Raw genomic sequence first — 17,489 nt, 5'->3', positions numbered from 1 at the left:
AATAACCAGCCATCCCTGATCTTTCCAGTGCATTTGTTACATGAATGCATGGGGCATTAAGTGGCGTTCAGGGGTGGCCAGATCCTGGGAGGCCCAGTGCAGGCACAAGCCCACCTGCTTCAGGCCTCCTGAGGCCTCTCTCACCCCGAGAGATCCCATGCTCCACTTCCTGTCCCTTGGGTGCCTTGCATGCCAGCCACCGCATACATGATGACTGTCTTGCCAGTGACAAACAGTGGGGAAGGAAAATACTGAGCCCTTCCTCCTACCAAGGGACCCCCCTACTTTTCTGGGGCAAAATAAAAGCCTTTCAGAGCTTTCTTCACCAACCATCTGGCCATTGTTGTTGTTGTTAGTTGCGAAGTCGTGTCCAACCCATCACGACCTGGCCATTGGGAGGCTTCAAAGCTCTTCTGCCAGCCCCTGCATATAAAGTGAGCTTTAGGACCCGCTTCCCAAAACCTTTTCCTTGCTTATCCCCCTCCCTCTTTTCCCACAAAAAGCCACATTTGCTCAATAAATATTTTTTTTAAAAAAAAGCTGGGAGGGACAGACTTATTGATTCCCTCCACCCCACCCCAATTAGGTGCTAAAACTAAACTCTCTCCCTCTGCTCTCTAATTTCTATCCCTTTTAAAAAAACCTTGCCTTGACTCCAGTCTGAAGGGTAGAGGAACCAAGCAGGCAAGGAGAGAAAAACTTTCTGCATCTTTTTCCCCTTGAACTGGAGAGAAAAAAACCTCCCAAAACATCTTCAAAAGTTAGCCTACTAACAAAATGGATGATGCTGGGTCTTTGCAAGCTTTAGGTGTCTGTCTGATTGCCAGTAGAGCCCAGCTAGGACTTAAAGGCTGGACTGTAGACAGTAGACTGCCCTCTAACTAGACCAGGGGTAGGCAACCTTGGCTCTTTTATGACTCGTGGACTTCAACTCCCAGAATTCCTGAGCCATCTGGCTCATGAATTCTGGGAGTTGAAGTCCACGAGTCATAAAAGAGCCAAGGTTGCCTACCCCTGAACTAGATCGATGGACTTAAAGCTAGCAAAGTCCCAATGTCCTCCATTTTATTGCACAGGTTTCTAGTTGGCTAACTTTTGAAGATGAAATAATTTTTTTCTGCAGGTCAAGGAAAAAAGCCACAGAAAGATTTTCTTTCTCTGCTTGGAATTATAAGAGACTTGAATCAGTTCGTCCAAATTCATGAAAAATTTTACTGAGTGAACTTGAGTCACGCAGCCTTGGCCTCTTAGCATAATAAACTTCATAGAGTTACTGGGGCAGTGAGGCAATGTAACATCACAGTTCTTTAGAAGATTAGTGGTATAAAAATTTAAAATTATGCAAAAGCAATGTTGAATGGAAAAATTTAGTTCCCTGTTCAACCATATTGTGAGACATAAGCCCATTCTCTGTCAATTATCTCACAGGGAAGTTGGGAAGATACAACCTCATATTCCCATATTTACTTCTTGAGGTTCTTTTCAAGAAAAGTGATGAGATGGAGAGGAACAGGACAGGGCAGGACAAGGATGACAATAAGTATCCATTCTAGATTTTTATATGAACCTGAGTCTAAGACCTGCATTTTGAAAGTCTATTATTATTTGACTATTATTTATTCATTGATTTGGGAGCAGTATTAATTAACCTGCATGCCAGTCTTAGTTAAATATGCCCACACATGTGAAAGGAAAAAGAAGATAGAGCAAATTACATGATTTTCTTAGGCAGAGAAGCAAAAGGCAATCTGATAAACAACTGCCTGGAGCTCTGACATCTGGGTTTCAAAGAATGACATGCCAGAGAACAGAAAATCCATCTGGAATAAACACATAAATGTATTAAGAGCAACAGCAGTGGGAAAAAAATGTGGGGGTTGAACGCCATCCATCCAATTAAAAAAAGGTTGCTTCAGTATTATTTATAGGGGTAGTAACTATTTGGTTTCAAGCATACAATCTTTGCCTTCATCTGACAAGGGATCCACACACCAGGCCAGTGTTTCTCAATCTTGACAACTTTAAGAGGCCTGGACTTTGACTCCTAGAATTCCCCATGCCTCTTAAAGCTGCCGAGGTCGAGAAACACTGCACTGAGCTAGGCAAGCAGTATTTTTTCTTCTTCCAGAAATACTTAAATAAAACAAATGGCAGCTTAACATTCAAGAGTAGCTATGGGATGCTATTCCCTTTGCAGCTTCTACCTAGGTTCATATGTGCCATTGCCCTTGGCATAATCAAATGACCTTTTCTTTTGTGGCAGACTTAGCAACCGAAGGCAGGAAAGCACTCTGGTGTTGCCTAGGCAAACCATGCAGGATTTGCATTGAATCAGTCAATCTCCCTCCACCATCTCCCCAATTATTTTGAAGTATTTTCCAAATATTAGCAATGAAAAGAAAAATTACGCTAGGCATACTTTATCCTGATTATTCCTGTCTTTTGGCTTTAGACAACTGCAATGATAATCAATCTGTTTATGTGTTTAGAACAATTTAAGCACAGGGGGAACATCATGGTGCCAAGCTTGACAAATTGCATGGGATCTCATTTGCATTGATTGTTACGTGAATCTTAAATGGTCCTATAAGAAAATTTCTCTAGAATGACCATTTGTGGCCAGACATATTGTATGCTCTTGTCTCTATATCACACAAAAACTCAATTACAAACTGGTTGTTCTCTGTTTTCTTTTTTCTATCTACCATCTGCTGTCAGCCCAAATTGCTGAATTTAATGCTGGGTTGCCTTAATTTAGTGCAAAGCATACTTCTGGTCATAAGATGGGAGGGGGGAATTGTAAATAAATCCCCTTTATGCATTATTCTAAACAGAAATAAACACTACAATCTAACCTGATCCATGGAAAACAAACCATAATTGGTGATTTACAGTTCTGTGAACGGAAGTGGTGCTCATTTGTACCTAAAGCATCCCAATCTTTCTCTCCCTACCTCCTCCATAAAAGTGTGTGTGTTAAAGTAACAGATATACCAGTAATAATGACCACTAAAGCAGGATTCTGGAAGTTGATTCCACTTTGATACAGTGATGCAGAAACATCTGTTCTGGGAAATTTTTAAAATTGAGATAATTAGGATTTTTTCCCTACTAACTTTGTATAGAAGTGCATGTGTGCATATATGAGAGTTACTCAATGCAGAATTATCTTTCTAAGCCCATAGAATGAGAACTTTAGTGTGTGTGAAGCTTTCAAGACTGCTTTACTTTGGGAAGGCAGACAAATATAATATTTTCACTCCCTTAGTGATTCTTGGAAAGCCATTATTAAAAAGCCCTTAAAGAATAGTCTGATTCCCACATTCGCACAATAGTGCTAATGGGGAAAATCTACAGACGACACCAAGCTGGCAGGAATAGCCAGCACTCCAGAAGACAGGCTTAAGATACAGGAGGATCTGGACAGACTTGAACACTGGGCGCTATCTAACAAAATAAAATTCAATGGTGAAAAAAGTAAGGTTCTAAGAAAAATCAAATGCACAGGTATAGTATAAGTGGTACTTTGCTCAATAGTAGTAACTGTGAGAGGGATCTTGGAGTCCTAGTGGACAATCACTTAAATATGAGCCAGCAGTGTGCTGCAGCTGCCAAAAAAGCCAACACAGTGTTAGGCTGCATTAACAGGGATCAAGTTAGGCTGCATTAACAGAATCAAGATCACGTGAAGTATTAATACCACTTTACAATGCCATGTTAAGGCCACACTTGGAATACTGCATCCAGTTTTGGTCACCACGATGTAAAAAAGATGTTGAGACTCTAGAAAGAATGCAGAGAAGAGCAACAAAGATGATTAGGGGACTGGAGGCTAAAACATATAAGGAACGGTTGGTTGCTGGAATTTGGTATGTCTAGTTTAATGAAGAGAAGGACTAGGAGTTACATGATAGCAGTGTTCCAAAATCTCAGGGGCTGCCCCAAAGAAGAGGGAGTCAAGCTATTCTCCAAAGCACCTGAAAGCAGGACAAGAAGCAATGGAGAGAAGCAACCGGGAACTAAGGAGAAACTTCCTGACTGTTAGAACAATTAACCAGTGGAACAACCTGCCTCCAGAAGTGGTGAATGTTCCAACACTGGAAGTTTTTAAGAAGAGACTGGACAGCCATTTGCCTGAAATGGTATAGGGTTTCTTGCCTGAGCAGGGGATTGGACTAGATGATCTCCAAGGTCCCTTCCAACTTATTATTATTATTATTATTATTATTATTATTATTATTATTATTATTATTATTATTATTATTATTATTATTATTATTATTATTATTATTATTATTATTTTGGGACAGGAAGTAGATTGTGGTTAACTTTATTCTGGAACAATATAATGGGTCATTTTTGTTGTTTTCTGCCAGATTCAGATCCTGCTTTAGAGGACATGAATCACTTTGAGATTAGGGATTAAAATTCATGAGCATTTGCAGGAAGCAATCTTTTTAGAGGACAATAATTATCAAACACGTTTGATCAATTAGTGTACTCCTAAACAATTAACATACAAAGCCTTGCTTTCTGTGTATTCCCCAATGATCATGAATGTGAATGGGGGGATTGTCTGCAGAGCACAGACTGTTCTTGGCTCCTAGGTTTTCCCTTATGATTTATCTCTCAGCCTGCTCCAGGCTGATTCTGATTTAAAACCTAGAGCAAGGGAAAGCAACTTTTTCCAGGCCAAGAGATGATTTGGCTTTATAGTGGAATGCATCCTGGGGGTGGGGATTGGCAGGGTGTATGTGCCCGGTGTTTTCAAAAAGTGAACAGGGTTGAAATAACAACAAGAATCCTAAACTGGATTGAACGTTAAATTACAATTAATTCAACTGAAATGAACGAAAAACTGCGATTTGATAAAAATACACTGTATTTATTTTTCCTTTATTTCAAAGTGCAGCTACAATTTGTTGGTTATATTTGTAGAGCTTTAGGGATCCAAGTAAGTATCACAGATTGTGCACATTTTCTCTAGAGCTGCTGTGCCTATTGTGCAAGCCACATTGTTTTGGATTAAAGCTGACAGTTGACAAGAATAGAGCTAAAAGGTCGTGATGGTAGAATGGGGCCAACATGGATAGTTTCTCTTTCACACTTACCTAAAGTCATAAGAATAAATGCCTGAGTCAGGTTCAGACATTCTTAAGTGAGTTCTTCAAGTACATCTTAAAAGTTGAGAACCATATTTTCCAAATATCTTCAGCCAACAAAACTAGCAGTAACAGTCCCAAAGACTGGTCCATACTCCATCTAGTTTCTCAACCATTCATTTCACTATGTACATCCAAGTTGTTCCTTGAAAGCCATCAAGTGTTTTACTTTTAGCAAGTGCATTTCGACCCAGAAAACGCTATTCAGTTAAGCAGACAATAAATCTGATCAGCTGACCCAGTTTGAGTTCAAGTAGAGCTCTTGTGAGAAGAGAAAAATTCTTCTGCCATCCATCCCTTATAGATTACAGCACTGTATTAGATCACGGGGTGACGCTTGCAAGAAACTTCTTCTGCCCAGCCGGTATCATGATTAGCATCGTACTGAGCTTGCATGAATAAAACAGTGACTGTGTGCTGTGGGGTTAGGCAGAATTTTGAAGTTCTCTCACTGTATTGAGCTGCACTATTCCGGTATAGAGAAAAGAAAGAGAAGATGGATTAAGAGTTCCTGCTAACTTTATCAGTTTCAACTTTGTTTCCACCTGCTTTGGATTTGTGACTTGGAAATTCATGCTTGCAATTGATATAAAACATGTACTTCTACTCCATTCTTTGACCTCTTGACTAGGATAGCAGCTACTAGTTTTGTTCTTGATTCACACTGTTATGCATACAATTTAGATATGAACCTTCCAATTGACAATTTTTGCAGCAAATACATTTACCGTATGTATACACACACACACACACACCCTAATGTTTTAAGATTAATATTTTATTACTGATCTTGAATGAAAAAATAATACGTTTTGTTATGAGAATTCATGTGTACTACAGTATTTAATCACAAAGGAATATCCTTAGGCAATACACTGTTTGGTCAGAAGTATCTCAACATTCATAACTTTTATGAATGAATGTCTCAGGATGTTACACAATAAACAGGAAATTTTGACCATCTAGGCATAATAATTACACAGGTGTCATACTCTGTGAATTAGTTTTCATTAGTTTCTGTCTGGCTCCTAAGCAATGGACTGCACATTTTCTGGACAAGACAGCCATTCCCAGTCAGAAGGAGACATTATGGATGTCCAGGAGATGTGCAAGTACATTTCCTAAAGCAGATGTGCGGTGCAAATATGGGGGTTCCAGTGACTCGAATGAGGAGATGGGAATTCATTGAAAGTTTGTAAACTAATATTTTACTAAGTGTAGCTCTTAAAAAGGACTCACTGGAGAAGAGCCTAATGCTGGGGAAGATTGAGGGCAATAGAAGAAGGGGACGACAGAGAATGAGGTGGCTGGATGGAGTCACTGAAGCAGTAGGCATGAGCTTAAATAGACTCTAGAAGATGGTAGAGGACAGGAAGGCCTGGAGGAACGTTGTCCATAGGGTCGCGATGGGTCGGACACGACTTCGCAGCTAACAACAACAACAAGCTCTTAAAAAAAGACAATCCATTCCACCACACATATCACAGAATGGTAGCATATTTTGTATTTTGATTTAGTTCATAAATGTAACAAGCAATTCTTCAAAATTCTGCTTGTGAAGTGCATCTGGAGCAGCTCCAGCTGTTAAGATGCCATAATGTAGTATAGTTCTTCTTAAATTAGTCATTACCCTCACTCAACATGTGATTCTGCACCCATTCCTAGTACGCAATCAGAGGGCAACAACTGCTTCTTTCTCCCAATTTTTTGCCTATCTTTTTTGTTCAGAGGGAGAGTAAGGAAACAAGTGACATTTATGAGCTGCAGGAACAGTATGTTTGGTATTATACTGCCTGCAAGGGACATAGATCATGTAAGACCATGCTGTCTCTGGTGACCTTTATGGTTTCCTTTGAAGTACTGAGCAGCTAATAACTAGATGATAACCCAGTAGACCAAATTTTGCTGTTGGACCAGTTCTGCTAGTAGGTGGCATTATCTGATTTGCATGCAACTCTTCTTCAAGCAAAGAGAAGTAGAGGAAAACTGCATCAATATGGACCCCAAAGCAAACTGTTCCAATTGTGGTTTGGAAAATGAAGTGAAAAGGAAGCAGAAAAGATGGATGGATGGATGGATGGATAGATGGAAGGAAGGAAGCAAGGAAAAAGTCCTTGGAAAAGGTTTGCTTGATAAGAAAAATAGGTCAGACTTCAAAAAAGTTGGCTTGGTGCAACCGCAAAACCAAAACATTGTGGTACCATAGCTGGTCTAGGATTCAGACATGAAAATCACTGAGTGACTTTGTGTCATTCCCTTTCAGTGTTAGATCCCCAATTCATAACATAGTTGTGAGAATAACATCTCACAGTTTCATGAGCTCCTTGAAATAAAGGTGGATTAAACTATGTAATAAAAATGTTTTTTTTAAAAAATGTTTTGATGTCTACCCAAGTGGTTGTTCTTTCACTAAACTGATGTTAGAGCCTTAGAAAGATGACAAAGAAGTCAGCCTAGGAACTGCACATCCTAGTACTTTTGTGGTTAGATTTTTCTATATATATGAGTTCGTTTGTTTGAGGATAGGATTTAGCTTGCTTGCTGAGAACTGAATCTTAGTAAACACAGATTATTATGCCTGGAGCTTTCATTTCTTGTATAATCCATCAGTATTCGATTATCCTAAATTCTCATTTATTTATTTTTTAAAAAATAACCTCTGATATCAAAGAACAATATTAATATCAGCCCAATAATTTGGGTGAATTTCTGCTGATTAGATCATGTGGTGATGCTTGCTGGCCCAGCAACCCCACTGCCACATGATTGCAATCTGCATGCCTGACAAATGGATCACACTTATGACAATTGCAGCATCCTGTGGTTCTCCGTCCATCACCCCTCTGTCATGGTCAGACCATTACCTCCTGAGGCTAGTTTTCCGTCATGCCATCCCCCGCCGCTGGGCGGCGGAGCCGACCAGGTGGTTCCGCCCCAGGCGCCTAATGGACCCAGATCGGTTCCAGAGGGCGCTTGGGCCTATACCTATCACCCTTACCCACAGCCCAGTCGATGCCCTGGTGGAGGCCTGGGAAATGGCAGCCACCAGGGCACTCGACTGCGTTGTACCCATGCGACCTCTGACCCGACGCAGATCCCGTTGGGCCCCATGGTTCTCTGTGGAGCTCCGGGAGATGAAGCGGCGGAGACGAGGTCTAGAGAGCGGTTGGAGATCCAGCCGATCCGAATCCGACCGATTGCAGTTAAGAACCTTTACAAGGTCTTATCTTGCGGCGATGAGGACGGCGAAGTCTAACTACTTTGCCGCCCTTATCACGTCCGCAGATAATCGCCCGGCCGCCCTGTTTAGGGTGACTCGCTCCCTCCTTAATCAGGAGGTGAGAGAGGATCCCTTGCAGGGACGAGCCGAGGAGTTTAGTCATCATCTGGCGGACAAAATCGCTCGGATCCGGACCGGCTTGGACTCTGACTGGGCAGAGTCTAATGTAGAGGAATCAGGCGGTCTTGAGCACGTTATCTGGAATGAGTTCGACCCTGTTTCCCCTGATGATGTGGACAGGATCATGGGGAGACTGAGCACCACCACCTGTTTGTTGGATCCGTGCCCCTCCTGGCTAGCTTATGCGGCTCGGGAAGGAACACGAGGCTGGTTCCATGCAGTAATAACTGCTTCCTTGAAGGAGGGTGTCTTTCCTGCCACCTTGAAGGAGGCGGTGGTGAGACCCCTTCTCAAGAAGCCTGCTTTGGACCCGGCTGTTTTAAACAACTACCGTCCAGTCTCCAACCTTCGCTTTCTGGCGAAGGTTGTTGAGAGTGTGGTGGCGCATCAGCTCCCTCTGTTCCTGGAGGAAACTGATTATCTGGACCCGTACCAATCGGGCTTCAGGCCCGGACACAGCACGGAGACGGCATTGGTCGCGCTGGTGAATGATCTCTGGAGGGCTAGGGACAGGGGTTGCTCCTCTGTCCTGGTCCTATTAGATCTCTCAGCGGCGTTCAATACCATCGACCATGGTATCTTACTGCGGCGTCTCAGGGGGCTGGGAGTGGGAGGCACCGTTTTACGGTGGTTCTCCTCCTACCTCCAGGGCCGCTCGCAGTCGGTGTTGACAGGAGGGCAGAGATCCGCCCCGAGGTCTCTCATTTGTGGAGTTCCTCAGGGGTCGGTTCTCTCGCCTCTCCTGTTCAACATCTATATGAAGCCGCTGGGCGAGATCATTCGTGGTTTTGGGGTGGGGTATCATCAGTACGCTGATGATACCCAACTTTTTCTTTCCACCCCGAACCAACCCAGTGATGCCCTCTCCGTGATGTCCCGGTGCCTGGAGGCGGTTCAGGTCTGGATGGGGAGAAACAGGCTTCGTCTCAATCCCGCCAAGACTGAGTGGCTGTGCATATCGGCATCTCGGGTTAACCAAGTTATTCCATCCTTAATGATGGGGGGTGAGGTGTTACCCCCCGTCGATAGGGTTCGCAACTTGGGCGTCCTCCTGGATTCACGGCTCAATTTCGAAGACCATATAGGAGCCGTGACCAGGGGGGCTTTTGCTCAGGTTCGCCTGGTGCGCCAGTTGCGTCCCTATCTGGACCGAGACGCCCTACGCACAGTTACTCACGCGCTTGTGACCTCCCGTTTGGACTACTGTAACGCTCTCTACATGGGGCTGCCCTTGAAGACCACTCGGAGGCTTCAACTGGTGCAGAATGCGGCCGCGCGAGTTGTAATGGGGGTTTCCCGATACTCCCATGTAACACCTCTACTCCGTGAGCTGCATTGGCTTCCGGTTGCCCTCCGGGTGAAATTCAAGGTGCTGGTTATCACCTATAAAGCCCTACATGGCCTGGGTCCGGGATATCTGAGGGAACACCTGCTGCCGGCATCAAGTGCCCTTCGCCCAGTGCGCTCCCACAGGGAGGGTCTGCTCAGGGTCCAGCCGGTAAGAGATTGCCGGCGGGTGACACCCAGGGATAGGGCCTTCTCGGTGGGAGCGCCTGCCCTCTGGAACCAGCTGCCGGTGGAGCTGAGAACTGCCCCCGACCTCCGATCATTCCGCCGGGGCCTGAAGACCTGGCTCTTCGAGCTCTCGGGCCCAGACTGAGGAGAAATTTTAATTTGGGGTTCTTTTTAATCGACTACAGGGTCAATTTAATATTTTTTAATTTGGTTCTTAATTTTTGTATTTTGGATTTTTAATTCCCTGTAAACCGCCCTGAGTCCTCAGGGAATAGGGCGGTATATAAATATAACTAAATAAATAAATAAATAAATAAATATATATGACGGCCATTTGCGACCTTCAGCGTTGGTTTCCCACAAGTAACTTCAATGGGGAAACCAGCAGAGAAGGTCACAAGTCACCCTGGTACCTTGCTCACCCGCTTCCGGCAACAGCCACCTCCAGCATATTTGCTCTGTGCCTCCTGAGCTACCCACACACCCTTCTCTGACCAGCAACAGCCCCCCCCACACCTTATACCATGTATTACTTGCCTGCTGGCCTGCTTGCTAGTTGCTTGGGTCTTGCTTAGTGACCCTTTATTAATCTTTGCTTAATAATGGCAATGGAAATGCTGGCATTGCTGATGCTAAGTGATGCAGTCGTGGGACATCATATTTTATGACCATATCTCTTAGTGATGGAAATTCTGGTCCCAATTACCATTATTAACCAAGGATTCCATAAGAGATTGCTTAAGGGTTGCATACTTGGAAGTTGGAAACAGCTCAGTGGTTATTAAGCACATCTTTAAAAAATTTCTAAGAATTTGGAGCAGGAAAAAAAGAAAAGAAAAACACATTGCTTTGTAAACAAAAAAAATGCTGTGGTGGGTGGTTTATTTATCTATTAAGGGGTAATATTAATCATATTAAATATTAGTATTTTTCATTGTCTAATTCATGATAAAGTTACTTGCAGTGGGTGTCATCTTTTAGTATTCTATCAATAATAAACTTAGAGATAAAGACTATTTGGTTCACTTGAAAAACTGCAGAAACCTAACCTAAAATAATAAACTGAGAAGAAACTCATATATAGGTATGAGGGAAAAAATGAGTATTTCTGACTCCAAATTATGGGTTGGCCATGATATCCAATCTAGAACCATTCAGGTTCCTTAGACTTACCTACTGAGTGGAGCCTTCACTCAGCAAACTTTGTACCTTCATTAACAAAGGATTATTGGAAAGAATTTTGCAGATAACGGCAGAGGAAAGGGCTCGGATGTAATTATGCTACTCCTGTGAATTAACTCCTAAGGCTCATGTTGGCTTCCATTATCTGAAAAGTATTCAATATTCTATATATTTCCCAGTCACTGTGTGGCATTTATAGTTCTTTTCCCTGACTTTTCACAGTGCCTGAAACAGTATGTGGAGCTTTTGATCAAGGAAGGCCTTGAAACAGCAGTTAGCTGTCCTGATGCTGCTTGCCCAAAGCGAGGTCATTTACAAGAAAATGAAGTACGTTCCTTCTACATCTTTATCTTACATTACAGTCACGCTCACTTCTAATTATAAATCATGATTTTTTTATTATGTTCCTTTTTGTCCGATAACCTTTTGGTTACAATGTAATTATATTAAATGTGCTCTCTCTCTCTCTCTCTCCCCCCTCTCTCTCTCCTCAGATTGAGTGTATGGTTGCATCGGAAATCATGCAGAGATATAAAAAACTACAGTTTGAAAGAGGTATCGTATGTGGCTACAATCTAGAATCCACAGTTCACCCCAACTGTGGAAATAATTTGGTTCCATTTTTTTTTTAAAAAAAATCAGTTTCTCTTACTCTGCTTTGTTCACTGTTGTCTGGAATATCCCCATAAATAAAGGGGAGGGTTTTGAGGTGATTTTTATTTTACTTTATTTTTTATTAGATTTATATCCATAATACTCCTGCCTCCTATTTTCTCCACAATAAACACCCTGAGAGAGAGCGACTGGCCCAAAGCCATCCAGGCATCTTAAATGGCTAAGGCAGACTACAAACCACAATGTCCTGATTTTTGTATGCCTTAACCGCTTAACCACTACACCAAACTCGCCTATACTTCATGCCCTTACAAAATTTGGTTGGCTCTAATTAATTGGTTGGAATAAAAAAATGTTAAAGTCATCCCACAGTCATGGCAAATAAGACCTACGTATATAAGGGATCATCATATTGTCTTTGGTGTTGTATTATAAAAGTTGAGATTTTAGACTAGGTTCAAGCAATATTTTCATGGCTACAAGGAGAGAAGTGTTGCAAAGAGATTTTCAAATATTCTTTCTTTCACCAATGACTCCTGGGGATAAGGTGATTAAGCAGTTTGTTTTTCCGTTGTGGGGGTGGTGTGGGAAAGGGTTTTTACTATATGTAACATTATTTTATTAATGGGAAACGAAATTCTGTGGAGTTTAGATACTTCTCCCAAGAAACTACTGTGCATGGGGTGTTGTAGAACATTGTGGGGAGGAAACAGAGCAAAGAATGGCTCGTGTTTTCTTTGCTTTCCCATTGTGTTTGAAAACAAAATGTTTGCATTGTTCCCTGCACATTCTGTCATAGTGAAAGCTTTAGAATGTAGCAATATCAGACACTGGACATTCCTCATTGTGTTCCACAACTTAAGATCAATTCCAATTCTTCATCCTTGACATTGGAATATAAGCAACTGCCTGATACCACATTATGGATACCTAATCTATTACGCCAGCCTCCATATGAATTAAACGTATTAATTCTGCTGTTGAAACTACCTTTTCCCAACTGTGCCTTATTTCCCTAACAGAAGTGCTTTTGGATCCTTGTCGGACTTGGTGCCCATCTTCTTCCTGCCAAGCAGTTTGTCAGCTTCAGGAATCAGGACCTCAGAGCCCCCAGTTGGTGCAATGCAAAGTCTGTGACATAGAGTTTTGCTCAGCATGCAAATCTAACTGGCATCCAGGACAAGGATGTCAAGAAAATGTGCCAGTCAGCTTCCTTCCAGGGGAAACAAGGTACAAAGCTATTAAGCGAAGTGCATGTGTGACTAACATATTACTAGCAGCTTTTTCACTCAGCTTTCACCAGGTTGGTTTCTGTTGTCTCAGCTGGATTGATTAGTTGAGCGGATTTTTTTTAAACCTTCGTATCAGTAGCAACCACAGCAGTGGACGTGGGGCTCAGAGTGATGGAAGCAATATCGTGATGTTGCAATGCAAACCCTCCCTTCTTCTATAGCAGGCATGTCAAACTCGCGACGTCACGTGATGTCGCGCGACATATCGGAACTTTTTCCCATTGCCGAAAATGGGATGGGCGCGGTTTCTCTGTGACGCTCCGGCCCGCGGGCCGGCAGTTTGACACCCCTGTTCTATAGGCAATGTGACATTATAAGCATGCTCCAACCCCCCCCCCCCCCCATGTTACTTCTTTTGTCATTCCAACAAAAACAATGAATGCCTGTAAATGTTGCTTTTTAGCATTATCTGATTAGACTGAATAACAAAACCAAAGGATGGTCTTGGAATCTATTTTTGAACCTGATTGCATCACATATCTTCCTTTTTATGACCCTCTGTGGGGTAGAGTTAAGGTGACTAGATAGAGCTGAGCATTTATTTTTTTATTTTATTTATTTATTTATTTTAATTCCATTTATATCCCGCCCTTCTCCGAAGACTCAGGGCGGCTTACAAGCTTAGCAGTAGCCTTCATTCTATGTATATGCCTGCTTATTAGGGCTTTCACACACACCCCAAGCGGCATTATTACAAAGTCAGCTTATTGCCCCCAACAATCTGGGTCCTCATTTTACCTACCTCGGAAGGATGGAAGGCTGAGTCAACCTTGAGCCTGGTGGGATGCGAACCTGCACTAATTGCAGGCAGCTGGTGTTACTTAAGGAGGCATTAGCCCATTTACTGGCCGGATGCCCTCCTTGATGTTTACACGGAGTTTGCAGCAAATATTTTTTGGTTTTTTGCACCCTGATAAAGAAACATTTGCTGCTACCAAGGATTGAACTCTCAGCCTTTTGAGTGGGAGGCGGGCTTCTTCACCACTGGGCCACACAGATATAATTTCAGATTGAAAGTGACACATACTGAAAGAGTATTTTTTCCATAATGTTATCAACCTGTTTCCTCCCAGCTCTGTTTATAAAATGGAAGAAGATGATGCTCCAATCAAGCGCTGCCCAAAATGCAAAGTTTATATTGAAAGGGATGAAGGCTGTGCCCAAATGATGTGTAAAAATTGTAAACATGCCTTCTGCTGGTATTGTCTGGAATCACTTGATGTAAGTTTTCATTTTATAAGATGAGAATATTACCGTTCATTAAAGCTACTGCTGTCATGGGTCCCAAATGCCTACAAAAGAGAGACTTTTTAAATGCTATCGTATAGGATATTCCAAAATTATAAAAATGAATAGACCAGCACTGATAAGTTAACAATTTAAATATTAAATTGTAGATGTAACAACTTGTTGCATATATATTCATTGGTATATGGTATGTGGTATCATTTCAGAAAGACGGCATTAGTGGAAAAGCTCACATTTGGGATTTGTGCATACTATACAGTATGGTGTATACAGTATATGACATTGTCATTAGAGAATCATCATTTTGGAGAGTAAATGGTTAAAATATGTCAAGTATCAAAGACCAATTTACAGAACCTAGTATTACATGCTAGTTGTATTGATATTCCACCCAGATTTGCAAAAGACAATCAAAGATATAATAAGAACAATGATTTTGCTGATGATTGCTATGGCCATCGTGGGCATCTGCATAATTTGGAGTGACTTTTTCTCTTCACTTTACCTGTTGTGGGCTCGTGGCCAATCAGAGCAGACATGAACAGCCTGGCTGAATGTTTGCCAAGATTCAGCATCCAGAGCCTCCAAAAAGTCTTTTTTCTACTCTTTTTCTAGGATGATTTTCTCCTTATACATTATGACAAAGGACCTTGCCGAAACAAGTTAGGTCATTCTAGGGCATCAGTTATTTGGCACAGAACGCAGGTAGGTGCTTCTCTATCTTTACTATGCAGAGTTTAAGTGAATTCAAATAGTTATGGTTCAGAAAACTATGTGAAATTATGAAATAATTTCATATTTATGGAATAATTGCTCATAAAAGAAATGTGTCAAAGAAAATAGGATTTTTTTTAAAAAAACAAACTACTTTTGTACAGTCACTATACTTTTGTATAGTCAGTTTTGTTGTTGATAAATTTTGATGCAAGGTGCAAAGAATCACAAGAGCCATTTGTGTAGTGGTTAAGGCACCAGGCTAGAAACTAGGAGAATATGAGTTCCAGTCCTGCCTTAGGCACACAGCCGGCTGGGTAACCTTGGGCCAGTCACTCCCTCTCAGCCCTAGGAAAGAGGCAATGGCAAAACCACTTGTAAAAAACCTTGCAGAGTTTAGTCCAGGCAGTCGCTATGAAACAACACTGACACTTAAGGCACAAAGAATCATAGAGGGCAATCCTAACTTGAAGCAGAGAGGATGGGAAGAGACTATCTTCACCCAACAATACTTGTGAAGATTACCCAGGACAGAAAGAGTTGAGGAATATTTTCCCTGGGCTTCTCCTGGAGGAGCTTTGTTCTTTCTCCTAATAAGGACTTTCTAGAGGAGCACTTCTAACTCCATGGGTGTTCTGTACCAGCCTGCTACCGGCCCTGCAGAAAAGGCAGGGACAACCCCTTTACAAACGGCAAGAGGCTGGAATTAAGCCTGCCAAATTTATTAACATAAAGCAGAGCAAAACAAAACACCAACCATGAAACAGGAGCTATGAAACAGGAACTAATCAAGAGGTTGCCTTCAGCAAACCAGCCCTCCCACGCATTCCCCTTTTATACAGTTCAGGGCATGGCTTCTCTCTGCCTCCTTCCGAGGTGCCCCATTGCCTTCCTCTGTTTACTCCTGATTGACTGCCTCCTGCGTCGGGCGTCCTTGAACAGGGCTAGCTGTGGGTCATCTTCATCCACGCTGTCAGGCTCACACAGCTGGGTCTCCATCGTGACCAGGTGGGAGGGGCCTGGCTGAGGGCTCTCATCAGCAAGATCTTCAACCCCCTCAGCAAGCTCTTCAACACCCCCCTCCTCCTCTGAGTCGTCCGACCCAACTGCCGAACCCACAGGCTGACCCTGAATCACAACAATGGGATTCAAATCTTGGCTTCTTTCAAGCATAATCCATGTTGGAACTGTCTTAAGAGATGATTCCCTTCCACCTACCTGAATCTTGATGCTCCTCTTCCAAACAGAGTTACAGTAGCTGGAAGCTTCAAGGGGATATTTCAACATTTCTCAACATCTTCCCCCATGGTTAGGAAGGGAGGACAGGTGGTTAGGATTGTGCTCTGGTTCCTTTTGGAAAGTAAAATATTCCTGGAAGCATTGCAACAATCTAAGGCAGGGGTCTTCAAACTTGCCCCTTTTATGACTTGTGGACTTCAATTCCCAGAATTCCTGAGCCAGTGTGCCTGGCTGATTAATTCTGGGAGTTGAAGTCCACAAGTCATAAAAGGGCCAAATTTGAAGAGCCCTGACTTATAGCATTACAAGTAGTTTTCAGCTTATAACCATTCACTTAATAACCATTCAAATTTATAATGGTCCTGCAAAATGTGACTTACAACCAGTCCTCACACTTACGACCATCACAACATCTAAGCGAAAGGAAGGGCTGTTAGATTATAATATAATGTAATGTGTATAGTAACAGTAACAGTAACATAGTATAGCATAGCATAGCATAGCATAGCATAGCATAGCATAGCATAGCATAGCATAGCATAGCATAGCATAGCATAGCATAGCATAGCATAGCATAGCATAGCCAGCTGTTAAGGGGGAAGCCATAATATTTTTCCTTAAGTGAAACACAGTCATAAATTCATCACTCTGCAAAATGATTTTTTTTAAAAATTAAAATAATGTGGATTTTTGCAACCACATAGGACTTCCAAGTATGCAGTTACATAACACACTTTAAATCTCCCAATGTGAATGTTGTTCAACACTGCCACCTGGTGACAAAGAAAATGATTTTCACTCCCTGATGAAAAATAATATTATTAAGTAGTTAACACAGATTCAATTTTTCCTTAAGAAAGAAAAAAAACACCACAAAATAGGCTTTAAAATGAATAATATGACTATATTGTTCTAACAGCTATCAGGGATCTGTTTGAATATTATCTTTGTCTACTGTGCTAACCTTTAGGTTGTCCCTTATAAAATCAGGAGAATTTTACTTTTCATTCTTTTGCTTAAGAAGCTCTTGGTGAGCTCAGCAGAAGGTTTGAGTCCTGTATTAAGTCAGAGATTCATATCCAATAATATCTTGCCGAATTCAAAATATCCTGTGATGCTTTA

The 17,489-nt window shown here is 42.0% G+C and overlaps 1 protein-coding gene across 3 annotated transcripts in view; it reads left to right on the top strand.

The window, feature by feature from the left end:
• The window catches only part of RNF144A (ring finger protein 144A), a 65,679-nt gene that overhangs the window by 45,841 nt on the left and 2,349 nt on the right, over nt 1-17,489 (top strand). For 2 of the 3 annotated variants that reach the window (XM_081314262.1, XM_081314260.1), the window contains exons 2-6: nt 11,482-11,586; nt 11,754-11,814; nt 12,897-13,104; nt 14,240-14,387; nt 15,030-15,119. In XM_081314262.1, coding sequence (XP_081170388.1) covers nt 11,763-11,814; nt 12,897-13,104; nt 14,240-14,387; nt 15,030-15,119 — 498 coding nt within the window. In that variant the 5' untranslated portion in view covers nt 11,482-11,586; nt 11,754-11,762. The remainder of the gene's footprint in view (nt 1-11,481; nt 11,587-11,753; nt 11,815-12,896; nt 13,105-14,239; nt 14,388-15,029; nt 15,120-17,489) is intronic. The other variant, XM_081314261.1, reaches the window with a different exon arrangement.

This window comes from Vipera berus, assembly GCF_964194415.1.
Source record: "Vipera berus genome assembly, chromosome: 1".
Taxonomy (NCBI): domain Eukaryota; kingdom Metazoa; phylum Chordata; class Lepidosauria; order Squamata; family Viperidae; genus Vipera; species Vipera berus.
Note: the sequence above shows the minus strand (reverse complement) of the source record. Positions and strands in the feature narration are given on the sequence as shown.